This window comes from Leptinotarsa decemlineata, unplaced genomic scaffold, assembly GCF_025532065.1.
Source record: "Leptinotarsa decemlineata unplaced genomic scaffold, Ldec_3_MD MMD2_tig00001621_RagTag_RagTag, whole genome shotgun sequence".
Lineage (NCBI taxonomy): Eukaryota > Metazoa > Arthropoda > Insecta > Coleoptera > Chrysomelidae > Leptinotarsa > Leptinotarsa decemlineata.
In genome coordinates this window covers 2,994,645-3,009,858 of record NW_027412566.1, presented here as the reverse complement: position 1 = coordinate 3,009,858, position 15,214 = coordinate 2,994,645, and the positions used below count along the sequence as shown (strand labels likewise).

The 15,214-nt window shown below is 34.0% G+C and overlaps 1 protein-coding gene across 4 annotated transcripts; it reads left to right on the top strand.

Annotated features, from left to right (window-relative positions):
* Positions 1-8,312: 8,312 nt before the first annotated feature.
* On the top strand, positions 8,313-14,946 carry LOC111505316 (uncharacterized). 4 transcript variants are annotated; one of them, XM_023160094.2, is made up of 6 exons: positions 8,313-8,429; positions 8,538-8,661; positions 9,749-9,874; positions 10,191-10,542; positions 12,393-12,707; positions 14,471-14,946. In XM_023160094.2, the coding sequence occupies exons 2-6, from the start codon at positions 8,592-8,594 to the stop codon at positions 14,631-14,633; spliced, it is 1,026 nt and encodes a 341-aa protein (XP_023015862.2). In that variant the 5' UTR covers positions 8,313-8,429; positions 8,538-8,591; the 3' UTR covers positions 14,634-14,946. The 4 variants fall into 4 exon arrangements, with proteins under 4 accessions (XP_023015862.2, XP_023015861.2, XP_023015863.2 ...); XM_023160093.2 differs by having other exon boundaries at positions 8,365-8,661; XM_023160095.2 differs by lacking the exons at positions 8,313-8,429; positions 8,538-8,661 and adding an exon at positions 8,733-8,872.
* Positions 14,947-15,214: the final 268 nt, after the last annotated feature.

Sequence of the window (15,214 nt, the reverse complement as noted above, 5' to 3'; positions counted from 1 at the left end):
CTCTAACAAAAATACTGGATCCGCCATGTATGCGGTGTTCTCGGGAAAACACTGACTTGAGTACGTAGCCATTAAGTTTCATACAACTTTCTTCTTGTTTTGTATACCAGTGTTCAGTGAAACACATAAAGATAGGTTTCGGGTTTAAGTTTTCAAGTAAAAGTTCTATTTCCAGGGTTTTGTTTTTTAGGCACTGTATATTCTGATGAATGATTGTGACTTCAGTATTTGAAGAATTTGTCTGTAGGTTAGCTGGTACATCACTCTGTGTTCCTTTTTGTTTCATTGTCAAGCCGTTGTAAAGGTTTGGGTTGGTCACTAATACTTCTTGATAATTTTTGTGGTGATGTTTGTGTTTATTACTTAGAGGCCTATTTGCAGTTGGGAGAGTCGGGGATATAAAAAATTACTAGACTGGGATGAGTGATGATATCTTCGGAGTTGCAGGGGTTAATGTTATTTATTTCATTATGAATATTTTCTGAGTGATCTACCCTTTTGTTAGGAAGCATAGGTATAACATTTACGAATTTAGCCAGCTTAAGCCAATACTGTACGAAGAATACGGTGAAACATAATTTCAAACTTCCCGGAATTAATGTCAACCACCGCTCTAATGTTTGGGTGAGGAAATAAGGGTGCGACTGGGTCGCAGACTTCCAGGGTCGACGACAGATAAAATAGGAATGGCTGCGTACTGTAGACGTGGAAAGATTGATCGGTTTTAATTTGAGGTAAGTGATGACGATGACACACGCCTAGACCGCTGTTCGTGTCCTAAAAGCAGATGTTTACTGTTGGCACGGGTCTCGTAATTGAGGAATGCACTCCAAAATGTATACCCGAGGGAAAGGGAGATATCGATTGTTTTCCGTGTTGTCTGTCTATTTTACTGGGGATGTGGAAGAATGAATTTTGAAAGTTTGCGTATCTATGTCAGGACGGCTCTTAAGAAAAAGCAAAATAATTTCCATATTTTTCTTTACACGTTTTACAAGTGAAACTTCTTTACGTGCGCTTGACTTGAGGACTAAGCTGATGAATTCCTGACGAGAGAGTTACGAAACGTGTGATCGGGCGGAAGTTTAGAGGGAGGTATGAGTTAGTGGAGATAGAAAAAGAGAGATTTACGTTACGTATATTACTGTAGGGTCAGAGAGAGAGAGAAGTGCGAGCACATATTTACGGTCCAGTAGGCTCTGAAGAATTGGGAGAAAACTATCATACGTTGCCACTAATTTTAGCAGGAAATTTCAATGTTAATTTCGCGCCCGACGATGGACCATCCCAGGCAGCTCCGAGAAATTCGACCTCAAATGCGATTTAGTATTAACGTGTGGGCCGCTATTTACAAAGATAGAATTTAAGTTCCTCATTTATTTGACGGAATTCTGAATGGAGAAACCTATCACCAGTTTTTAATGGCGATTTTCGAAGACTATTTGGATGATCTACCTTTGGCTAACTATAACAACATCTGGTTTCAACATGATGGTGCTCCACCTCACACTACCAAACGAGTATCTAATTACCTGAATGAAAGGTTTGGTGATAAATGAATAGGGAATAATGGGCCGGTGGAGTGGCCAGCAAGGTCTCCAGACTTGAGTGTTATGGATACATTCTTATGGGGTACACTGAAAAATAGAGTTTATGGTCAGAGGGAATATCAAAATATTGAGTAACTTCAACACAGCATTGTTAGAGAGTTCAGAAGATTGAGGAGGAGGGAAATTAATCGTGCAGTGAATAATTTTCGAAGACGGGCACAGTTGTGTGATCATGAACAAGGCCAGCATTTTGAGCATTTGCTGTGATTAACTTTTGTCTTTACATTTTAGTTAATTATTGTTATTTGTTCAAAGCTCTATTTTTATTGAAAATGAAACCATGTCTAATTTACCTCATACACACCTCATTTATCAAATGTTGATTGTTGATTCTGTCACCGTATTTTTTCATTGGCTTTTCAAACGAACCAAACTCGGTGAGATTTTGGTCCAATAACTTGAACATAGTTCGATGTAGTTGTCGTCTTTCGGGATAGAAGTTTAAATACATGTCCCATGTCCTAACACTGTTTCTATCGTAATAGTAATAAATTTGTATCATATCTCTTTTTTCTTCATTTGTGAAAGTCATTTTTTGCCAAAAATTCAAAGATTTATACAATAACAAAATGTCATTGAGTGTAACAAATTGAAAGTCAAATTTAGAAACATCAAAGTCAAAGCCTATTATGATGAGAATTAATTTATTTCAATATCTCGAATTTTTCGAAAAAGAATGATAATTTATGATACATCATTGAAAAGGTAAACTTTGGTTATATCCAAAATGGAAAGAATCCAATGTAGCGCCTATAAGAAAAAATAAAGTTGATTATGGTGGCCGGAAGACGAAACGTCGGATGGCAAACCTGAAAACACCATTATGTAGCAGAGAAAAAGTGCAATTTATTTTCGAATCCTTCGAAAAATGAAGCCAGAAAAAAATAAAAACCATTTTCCGGAATTCCTGTTTTTTTCCGGATATCTCCGGATATACTCGGAAATTCAGAATTTTCTCAACGGCATATTGTTAGTCAGGTAAATGTGCAACTTTGCCCTATTTAACCATTTTCGTATCTCTCATAGGTTCCGAGATCCCAATCGTGAGGATCGAATTTGAAACACCCTGTATTAACACTTGCGAACGCTGATAATCATAAAGTGCTAAACGGCGTAGCATAGCTTTCGACGCGCCCTCTCTCGGCCCCTTCAGCCGGTACCGCCGCAACCGCTATGTCCCTGCATTTTAAATCTGTAATATCTTCGAAAATATTCATTTAAATTACATGCTCTGAGGGGCCATATTGATCTATATTAAATGCACAATGTATTTAAGGTACTTAATTTGATGAGGATTAATGCTGATGTATTGCTCAAAATCGCTTTGTAAAGAAGTGATGGATAATAAATGGTTATTGTGGGTTATCTCTAAGAGATAGACATATATATCATGGCGGACTTTTTTGTAGACCTTTTTAAGGTTTACTTACATCACATCACATCAGAAACCTGTAAATTGATCAGTGTTTCTCTACTATATTATACATTTTATATACCTACATATAAACCTTCCTCATGAATCTGAATCACTCTATGTATTTAAAAAAAACCCGCATCAAAATCCGTTGCGTAGTTTTGAAGATCTAACCATACATAGGGACAGACAGCGGGAAGCGACGTTTTATCCTATGTAGTGAAGAGGTTTTTTTATGTACAAATAATTTAATTTGCTTAAACGCTGTATAAGTTCCTTGCAAACACCATCAATATGCAGATCCCAATTCAAAGATTCATCTAACATGGTATATCTAGACATTTTACATCATATGACATCGCTATTCCATCAGTATGATCAATTCCACCTAGAATATTATTTTTTCTGTTATAAACTCTCATCAAACAGATTTAGAAGTATTAAATATTAAATAACTGCGTTCACACCACGACGTAAATCCATCAATAACCTCTTTGACTCTTGTTAGTACATCTTCCAGTGTGGACCCAGTGATTGTCATTGCAAACATAGTCATGTGACACACAAATACCACAAAAAGTAAAGGCCCCAGTACTGATCCCTGAGGAACTCCTAATGTCGCATCATGTTCCTTGGAAATGCTATTGTTGTATTTGACTGTCAAAAGCCGACCATTCATTAGGATTTTAACCAAGTCAGGATGTTACGTGGAAACCCAAGCCTCTCTAACTTTCCTTTCCCAGAAGGCGACTTTAATCTGGATACAAGCCTCATAAACATGTCTGACGTAAACTTGTAATGTTATTTATTGTCTTGTCACATCTTTTCAACGGCTTATCCTTCGTTAAGCCAAGTTTCGTCCAGATAATAAATCTTGCCTTTGTACGTCGAAACTCCCTTATCTGTCTAAGGTAATGTCTACTTCAGCAAATAATCTCGATTGAGAGCGATTTTCTGTTTTGTTCTTCCCAGCTGAAATGTAATTTATTCAAAGTTTTTCACATTTTCTTTCTGCCTATCATTAGATGCATTTTTTAGTCCTCTTTCAAAGCTCATATTATTTTTTCGAGGGTCAATATTTCCTTCTTAAAATAAAATGAACGTACTGTTCTTCTAATCGCAAGTTTATAGAATCAACTATAATTAATACAAAGGTTACTTTTTTAATGCGGGTTCGAAAAATCCAATCGAAGCAATAATAATTTCCGGAAAGCTATTTCGATCATATAACAATAAAGTGAGTTGAGTAATAATGAAAGAAACAACTACATGATGTAATAGACGGAATAAAGCATGTGATAATAACAATAATAGAGGTCGTCTTCAGGGACAGGGTACAATGGGAACTACAGTCGAGATCAGAAATTATGCCTGGCATACTAAATCGAAAAAATGGTGTAGTTGAGTTTTGGAGAAGATAGTGAATTAACAAATGAAGTTGATACATTGATGAAGAGAAACTTGCATTTTTATGAATGGTAATAAACATTATTATGTACTTTCGTAGTTATATAATTATATAAATTGTTCATCTCTACACAAAACTTGTATCGAAAACAAGATTCCCCACAATGTGTATTTGAAAACATCTTTGAGAAAATTAGATGTTTTCAGTATGATATGGTTGATAACTTCAATGACTGTAACCTGAGAAATGAATATCAACTCTATGTTGCAAAATTTGATATCAAACTTATGAATGTGAAAGAAAGAGCAGCTGCTTCAAATATTTTTTTGGAAAAACAAGCACTCTCAAATGCTCTAGCATGTTCCCGACAGTGGCGCAACGAAAGAGGGGTCAGGACCCCTCGAAATTTGAAAACATATTAAAAAATAAATTAAGTATGGAGCAGGTGAAAGGAAGAAAAGTTATCATTACTCTTGTCTACAAACATTAAATTATCATACCATTGTTGTATGATGGAATCGGCCGATACTTGATGAAAATCCATAACTAACGTATTTTTGTAAAACAATTTAGTGAAAATCTCACAATAAAGTGTTTTTGAAATATGTTTGTATACCATTGTTGGTTTGTCCTTTTGTTTAAATCATAGATTATCAAACGATACATTTGAGATCGGCTGCTCAGGCCGAAGTTCGACCAGCTATATAGACAGAGATCCTTCTCATGTCTCAAGAGAATCAAAAACTATCTGAGGAATTCTATGAGTAATGAACGATTAAATGGACTTGCTCTACTGTCAATTCATTACCTAGCTCCAATCAACAGTGACGAAGTTATCGAAGAAATGGAAAGAGGTGGAAATAGGATATTAGTGCTGCAACTTAGAGCATTATTTTGTTAAATTCATTTATGTAATGTTAAACGTTATATAAATATATTTTAACTATCGCTCTACACTGTTGTTTATCTATTATTTAGATGAAACACAATTAGTTTGCATCATCATAAAAGAGATAAAAATATTGAAAAATCATTAATTTAAAAAGGATTTCTTTGAAATCATCATGAAAAGTGTTGAAGTTGGTTTAAAACCCTCTTTTTCAAAAAAATTTCCAGGGGGGTACCCACAGAAACATTGTCAATCACCTTCAAACAAACTTTCCATAATATAAGAAATATGAAAATTGTAATGGAGAACTTCATACACGTGTGGAAAGAGCAAACTTTTTAGTTTGACCCCCGATAAGTTACTGCGTGAAATCAAAGTATTTTTCACATATACTATCGATTTGAAAATTGTATTTTAAGGTGCTCCAGAGATTCTGTTCATTATCTTTGCCGGAAAAACCAAAAATTTGTGTTAATAAGGTTCATTACTTTTGGGTACGAGTGTACTCCTGACGGGATTAGAGTTGACCCCTGCTTGAAGACCTTTTCAAGAATAATTTCCGCTGCATTGAATTGAAAACGCTTCTTCTCCCTTTTTATGTCGTGGCCAGTCACTTGAAGCATTACGTATCCTGTCTACAATCATGTAAAATAATGCAAGTGCATATGTGTGAGAAAATTCGGCTCCCTGATTTTAATGTTGCCTTCGCGTGTGTTTGTTGTTTATATTTCTCTTTGTTTCATTTTTAACCTGTGATGCAGGATTGTTACAACGTCAATCGGTTTTCAGATTTCCGTTTCCAATGATGTCAATGTTCAGAGTCTTCTTATAGGTTGATTAGAAAGTTTTGCCGTTCATTTATGCTGTTCAGTTTATCCAAATTTTCATTTTGTGGCTCTTCAGCCAGAGTATAAAAACTTATTATCTTTATACTATGCTTCAGCCTATTACTATATGATGTTGAGCGATTTTTTGATAGTTTTTCTCTAACGTATTCAATAAACACTTTAGGGTATAACTATTTTGCAGGTCAGCAGGTCAGCAAATTGTTCTCAGTAGACATTGTTCTCGTAATCCTGTAGGAGGACAGAAATTCTTGCAGGTCGGGTCTCCCAGACATAAATCTCGACCAGGTTGATTATTTTTGACAAAAAAATTCCAATCCCCACCCTTTTAGTATGAAAGAATTTCACATTTCGGGTCTGGGAGACCCGACCTGCAAGAATTTCTGCCGACCTGCAAGGTTTATTTTCAATTTCATGAGAAATGTGGAATTTTTCCTTACTCAGAGAGTGGGGGTTGATTTTTTTGTCGAAAATGAGTAACCTGATCGTGAATCATATCTGGGAGACTCGACCTGCAAAAATTTCCGCCGACCTGCAAAATGTATTTTAAGTTTTTTGAGGATTGTGAAACTTTTGGGTGGGAGTTAGAAAATTCTTCTGTCTAAAATGATTAACCTGGTCGAGATTAATGTATTTCCAATTTTTTGAAAATTGTGATCTTTGATTACTTATCTCCATTACTTTTGAGCAGCTGTAACTCTGTGTTCCGTCAAGGGCTTGAATTGAGTTTTCGAACAACTAATGGCGTTTTCCATTAGTAAAACCGATGCACAATCAGTGTTTTTCTATCTTTTATTTATGTACTGAGAAACAGAGGACAGAAAACTACTATATTTGCACTGGTTTCACCAATGGAAAATGCTTCAAACTGTCACTGTCTAAATATTAATGTTTATATGCTGAGTTCTGCGCCGCCATCTTTTGGGATCGTTTATAAAGTACGAAAACCAACTAAATACCATCTAGCCTTCAGTAGATCACTTTAAATGATTTAACTTTGTATTTCAACATCCATGTCCTTATCATTGTCTAAGGATTTAACAATGTCCTTATGCCATTGTCTAAGGATTTTAGACACTGCTTATACCATTGTCTAAAGGATTAGACAATGCTTATGCGACACCTCTCGATTATATTGAAACTATAAAGTTGTTTGAAGATGGACTGATCTATTGGTCAATTCAAAGCGATAGAACCTTTTTTGGTTGAAGCGATAGAACCTTTTTTGGTTGAAACAATATAACAGAATGTTTCTGTTAGTTTCGCCTAAGTTCTCTTTAAGCATTCAAACAATAGTGATGGGCATTTAAAGTTCAAAAAATGTATCACTTGCCTATTTTTACTTGTGTATTGTGTACGCAGTTATTTGATCTGAAAGACAGTATCGAATGAGGTCCCTTTGTAGAAGTGCATAATTTAGCCTCTTTTGCTCTTTTATTTCTCATAGCTCACCATATATAAGTCATCTTCGAACAAATTAAAAGTAATGCTATTAATAAGCGGTCTATTGGACTTGGGGTATAGGGGCAAAATTAGAACATCACTAAGCTCATAGATCGTATATATTTGGATCGGAGATGCAGTAGAAAAATGTTACACTTCATATTGTATCTGTGTAGCCAGACATACGTTTATTATCATACAACTCAATACATCTATAGTACGGCGATCGGCGATCCGAAGACATAGAATTAACAAATTTGAACGAATATAATGATGGTGCAGACAATATTTCCATTCTTATAAATATCGGTTTGCAGTCATTTCCATTTTTGCGCTATAAATTTATGGAAATCTTTGCCATAACTGCAAAGCATTTATTAAGCGAAATATGAGAATAATGAATAAGTATAAAATAAATTGCCAATAGACCTTGTTGGTCAGTAGCACAGTGGACTAGCTTAGTCGGCTTTATCGCAAAAACTGATTTGTTCAGTTTTTTGCAGACACTACCAATGCGCAAATTCCAGTAAGATAGGTACTGTTATTTCCTGTTGTAAAATTTCAGCGACATGGCCTTTGGGGTTTTCAAAATCAGATGGTTACGTTGTCTCATCGTCTTGTAAAAAAAGAATGATAACAAAGTTAAACAAAAGATCTACTTTTTGATAATAACACGAACCATATTTTTTGTTGATCTACAGCTACACGATTATTGAACTTTCGTGATCTGGCAACGTTGCACTATGTGACTGTCATTGTATTTGATATTTTTTGACGTTTGGAGTTTTGGAGAAATCTGTTTTCATTTTCCTTGATATAAGTAAGAGCAATATTGGAGGTTTTTGTGCCTTTTGTAGAGTCAATCTTGGCTACGAAGAAAAAAAAGTCAAATAAGTTCTTTCCAGAATCAACGATTATTTTTGTTTAGAAACCTACCCAAGCTGGAGGAGTATAACATCATAATCAGGTGATAGGAACAGAAATGTCCCTGATTACAGAATTTGGAGAGGAAGTAATCTATTTGTTTATAACTGCTGCTGTTATAGTTATCGGTAAATATTTATCACAATGAGTTGTTTTTATATTTGTCTCAATCATGTAGAAATGACATTGCAAGATATTTCTGCATAAATATGTTTACTCAGGATTTATCTGACTAAACCAATAATTCAATTAGGGGAGAAATCAATTAACAACTAAGAAGGTGTCTGAATATCAGACGACAACTAAGACAGAAGCATAGGTATAATTACAGAACCCAGAGTGAGTTATTTTTTATAATACAGTGGAGATGTAAAAAGTCCCTCTACCTCAACATTTTAATGGAATGATACCCAGTTTGCTGGAATTTGTATAAAAAGACATTATTGTCAGAAAGTAAACATCCTTATCCTTCATTGGAATAAACTGAAGTAAGTTTTGCATAAAAATTTTACAGAAATTATATTTATAGTTTGTAATTTCTCTTTAAGAGAATTTAAAACTGCCAATTACTCTGTAACGCCAGATTCGATTTCCATAAATCAACTTTTGGACAGAAAATTGATACTTTTAAAGAAAGTATCATAAGCCCCCCCTTTATGTTTTAAAAAACCAAGTTGTTTGCATTGAATTTACGGGGAGTAATGTTGCACCATTGATTTTTTCACCAAAAAGAAATTGATGTCTTCCTATGCAAATTTTGTTGGACCTTGTTATCTAGTCTAGCTCAAAAGGCAAAATTGAGGTGCGACTTTTTACGTTCCTATATCTAGGATTATTGAAACTGAGACTGTAGCCAGTCTTAAAAAAAGTATGTAGTTAGATTGCCAAATAATACACTGTCAAGGAGTGAAATTTCCTTCAATGAAAATATCTTAACCGTGAACAAAGGTAAAAGTAAAGAGCCAACGTTCATGAAAAATAAAATAACAATAATTGATTCGTCAGTTAAGATTCTGTATTTCACATAGTCTAACCTGAAAATGAAAAAAACACCTTGAAGAATTGCAAAAAAAAATCTAGAAGTTAATTTTTGTTAATGGTTCACTGCCAAATGTAAATTACAATCTGCATACTCAAATTTCCAGTTTTCTAAATTCCTAGTTGTTGATTACTCATTGTATTGAATGTACATCATTTTTATTAAATTATTTTCAGGTTACTTTGCATGGCTGTCAACCGGTGTCTCAGAGAGAAATCTAAGAACATTGTTCATGGTCAATAGAAGAATTAGGATCCGCCGAAGACTAACAAATCACACACAAGCAGAAACGATTCAAGAAGGTATTTCTTGTCGATTGTATTTGTTGTTTCCAGTTCAGATTGCTTGATTTTCTATGGACTATTTATGGAAATTTATGATATTTTTCTATATTCAATTGAAATGAGTTCATATCACACCAGCTTACAAAGTTAGATAAATCGTACTTATATAATACAGTATAAGATGGTCATAAAATCAGTATCAGTATTATTAAAGTTATTATTTATTTAATGTAGCTATAATTATCGACGGCCCTCAAAAATGGTCACAGAATGTTGTCGAGATGATTTCACTAGCATTTGTTTTTGATAACGAATCTTCTTTTCTTGCCGTTAGGAACTGACGTGTCAGAAACAATGCCTGAAGAAGATTCGAATCCAGAAATGATTCCGAATTCTGAACAAGCGGTTTCTGTTGCCAAACCAGAAGCGAGTACAAGCAATCCTGAAGGATCTGAAGAGGCGATTATCGAAACCATGGATGCCAACACTAATGAACTGAGGCAAAGAAAAAATAATGTGTGCACTAGTTCCACGAAAGACGTTGATTCGACTTCGACTAATTCGTGTTCCAAAAATGAAGATACTAACGACAAAAAATATGATATTACCATTAAACTGAAATTTCTGAACGACGATCTGAAGAGTGTTGATGGAAATTTGAAAGAATCTCTAGACGATTTCAAAAAGTATGTATCCAGAAATGCTTTATTGTCTTAAAAGTTTTGTTGACAAAGCTTAGGAACTAAAACAATCTGAAACATTAATATAAAGGTCGAGAATTTAAAACGAGATATTATTATGGCTGAAGCACACTTCAAAAAGTCTATGGTAGAAGTCTGTGATAAAAAAATGCAAAAATTGCAATTATACAGTGTGACCCATTTTTAATGGAAACACCCCACTAAAATATGAAGTTGTAAATCGATTTTAATATTTTTTTTTTGAAATGTCAAGTACTAAAAAGTCTACCTTGGGACAAAATTTGATATGTTTATTAAAGTTTCAGGGCATACTACGATATTTTTTCTTAGTCGAAATCGGGATTTTTTATTAGCGATTTTTTTATTGAAAAAATCACTACGCCACTGGATTCAGCGTGCCTCTAAACAGGTGTGACCAAAATTTCATGAAAAAATATTCATTATTAACAAAGTTATGACAACTCAAAAATTCGAAAACTCACACAGCTAACAGTTACAAAAAACACCCTATATCAACAGATATAACCATGAGAATATTTTTTTATGATTTCAACAATAAAGTGTCGTCAGATGAAAAAAAAAAAACAAATAGCGTAAATATTTTTAATGAAAATAATGGAATTATATTCAAGTTTTCACGCAAATTAACTAAAACTAAGACCTAATATTTCAATTTAAATCTTAGTTGCCATGGAAATGATATTACAATTTGACACTTGTGAAAGATTTAAGTGTACTATTGTCAACCATATTCACCTTACAGTTCTTCGAATTATTTTGTGTCATGGCTGCAAGATTGAGCGTAAGAGAGAAAATTGAAATTGTACGCCTTTCGGGAGATGACGTTAGAAGTGCTAGAGAGGTTTGTAGAGTATTTAATGAGAGACATCCAGATCGTCCTCTTATTAGCTGCGGTACGGTAAATAAAATATTCAATGAAACTGGTGCAGATTCAAAAATGATGTTAAAAAGTAATCCTGTACAAAGACGAAACAGAAATGACAGGAATGATCAAATCATTTTAGATTATTTCGGAAATAATCCTAATGCCAGTATAAGGAATGCCACTTTAGATTTGTATATTCCACGAGAAACTATTCGGAGATGTCTCAAGGCGAAGAATATTAAACCTTTCAAGCCAAAATTTGTACACCCACTTCAAGAAGGCGACGAAGCAAGACGCCTGGAATATTGTTTATGGCCCAAGGGGAATATTTAAACAATAGAAATTTCCTAAAAAATATTTTATATACCGACGAAGCCACTTTCACTACAAATGGAGTAGTGTCATCACAGAATTGTCGCTATTGGGCAGCGGATAATCCTAACTGGGTAATAAACTGTAAAAGTTGAAATTCAAGTGAAATTAAAGTTATAATTAAAATTAGTGACTCAAAATTTTAAGAATTAACATTAGTTGGTCAAAATTTTACTGGTATCTCGTTTAAGCTCACAGATACATTTAAATTTATTGTATAATTTAACTCCTATGTAGTCAGGCGAGTCCTGGCAGATTTGGCATTGATAAATAATGAGAAGAGTAACGGCCCTAAATCTGATCCCTGAGGTACTTCGGATGTTGCAGTTTTAAGGTTTTATAAATTTGGGGTAATTGAATACTCTGTGAAACACATCCATGGAAAGATCCAGTATACTCAAAACAAGGTTTTCCCGATTGTCAAGGGAAAATTCACAAATTCCGGGACTTACACGAACGTTGTATAATAGTGTCTGAGGGTTTCCTTCCGTGCATCATCTGATGATGTTACCTTTGCCTAACCCTACATTTCCGTCAACCATTGTTTTTTACAGATAATAACACGAATGAATTTCAGGAGACATTTCCAACTCGAACTTTCAGAAAACAAAGTAGTAAAGTTGATATACAAAGGACACGTTCTCCAACCGGATACGCAGACTTTGAGAACGTGCGGCCTCGAGGACGATTGTGTTGTCCATTGTCTCATTCACAATAAAAAATCGTCCCCCAGTGAACCGCAAGTTCATGAGAGTACGAGGGAGAGGTATTCCTTCGGGGAAAATAATTTACCTCCTTCTGCGGAAAATAATAATCAAATCAGGGAATGGGATTTAGGAAGCTTGCTGTTTGCAATGGTCAGCTTGTTTTTATTGCTGGCTTGGTATTTCAGGTGAGTAGTAATATGATTTGAAGATATGAATGAGAATTTGTTGTAATTGCAATAATGATCTTTATTAATCCCAAGAAATACATCATTTCAATACTAACTCATTAATTGAGTCTTGATTAGACTCTACTGATGCTGAAAACATTCTTGAAATTCTTTTTCAACTGAAATATTTTCGCAGATTTCTTCTCTTGACATTTGGAAGATAATGGGGAATGTTCCTCAATTTGGGTTATTACAGCAAATGCAAGTTTGAACAAAATAAAGTTGAGTGTAATTCATGAGTTTTTCAAATTCACTTCGAAAAGTATTCAAATTGATGTTTCAAATGTTGGGTTTCAATTTTTAAAGGGATTTGTTTCTAATTCACATATTGGCAACAGGGCCTATATCAAATATAAATTATAGTTCAATACCACCTCCACAAGCCGCATGAACAACAGTTGTTTTGTTATTTATTTATATACAGGAAGATAGGTTAGGTAAACAAAATGTCTCGGAACTCGGAATATAAGTAAACAGAACAGCACGCCTCTGAAATATGTCATCTTTGTTTGTCTCATACAGGTAACAGATTCATTGTCCTTTATTAGCTATAACTGATGTTGCCAAATGGTGAAATAGAAACGAATCCCTTTAAATGTTGAATGCATTATTTTATTCCTCTTTTTTGAGTATTTAAATAATTTTTTGAAGAAAAAGGTTGAAATGATAAGTTTAAAATGCGTTGTTTTAGAGTTCTTTTATGAAAACCACTTGATTTTCGTCAGGAGGAACATTCCCCATTGAACATTTTGTAGACATAATGAAAAATTCTAATAGCAGTTGGTAGGGTTATCTTGAAATTACGTCATCACCTAGATGGATATTTAAACTAATATTGATATGCTTCAACATATTCTGATTATATTTCAAAAAAATAATTGACCATGTTCGCTTTAAAATGGTTGGCGTATGTTTCTGGTATAATCGGGAGTTTCATGAGGCAACACTGATATTCCCTGTATAATATTAAGAAGACGTATAAAAACTTGAATTTTCCCGCTTTCTTTGTCATTGCACTTCCACATCAGCGTTCACACACCTGGTTCCATCTTCACTGTAACATACGAAAATATGATGAACCTTGCAAGCTTTGAAATTGTATCCTAAATGTGATGTTTTGGGTGGGAATACTTAGAATTTTATAAATCAAAATGCTCTCTTCTCTTAAACACTTTGGAAACTTTTGCAAAAGCTTAGTCCAAGGCCCCTTCGGTAGCTCGAAATGAATGAGTTAAAAACTATGTCAAAACAAAATATTTTTCTTGCCAATTATTTATTTACATGTTTTATTTGTGCTTCAAAACTGAAATGCTGAACTAGTGGATAGCAAAGGACACAATATGAAATTAATATACACAACAAACGCTCAAATGATGAAAATAATACAAATCTTTATAATTTTCTAACCTGATTCTTCTTCTCAAAATATATGTCACATATCAGTGTTGCCAATCATAAAACGCCTGAAACTTGCGAAACCTTTTTTATGTGAATATAATCAGTTGGGTCAAATTGTTATACAACAAAAATAAGAGCGTCCCAAGGACAGAACCTTGTAGGATATCACTTCATGTATGTTTCCCTGGTTTGAAAGTCTGTTTCAAAGATTTAGTTTCCCTCTATGAAAACCCTGCAGTAGTTACCCCTCTGTGTCATTTCAGCAATGTTTATATTTTGAAAAATATCGGAGAACTTGATATGCAATTTATTCTTTGTTTCAGGTACGTTTATGCCCATATGTACACAGTGACAGCGACAATAGGCCTGATTTTGGTCACGGGCATATTTTCCATAGTTGTTGTCGGCACGTTGTTTCCTAACGATGAGGTCCATGCTACTCCCCTTGTCGAAATAACATTAGAAAGGGGGCAACAGCAGCAATAATTTAAAGTTTGGTATTCTATATCAATCTCATACTCCTTGATTGACCACTGCATTGTCTATGTCATAGTTTTAACGAAAGATTATGTAAAGTATATATATTTTTTAAGCTGAGTTTGTTTTTTTAAATAGCTGGTTTTATTTAATTTTTCTTGATATCCATTTTCAAATTCGACTTTTGGTGCAGCTGTCTTTTTTAAATTGATAATGAATTGATATATTTCGTTTCTGTGAAGGCTAGTGTGATGAAAATTTTAAAGACGAAATTGTTCAAATATATAAATAACTGATGAATAAATTATCCATTTGTTTTTCATTTCTGACTGTTAAAAGGCCCTAACCCCAAAATATACTCTCTGAGATAAAACTCCAAAAGAAAAGAAAATATGTCTCATCTCCAAGTTGTTGTGATGATTTAATGATTTGGGTATGGACTGATAGTTTTCCAAAATTAATTCAAATTTTTTATTTCTCATGGACTGTGAAATTTACTAGAAATTGAGAAAATCTCCGACAATCGGCATCACTGTCAATATAACTTTATAGGACCACAGAACTAAAACCTCAGAACAATAAAATATCTG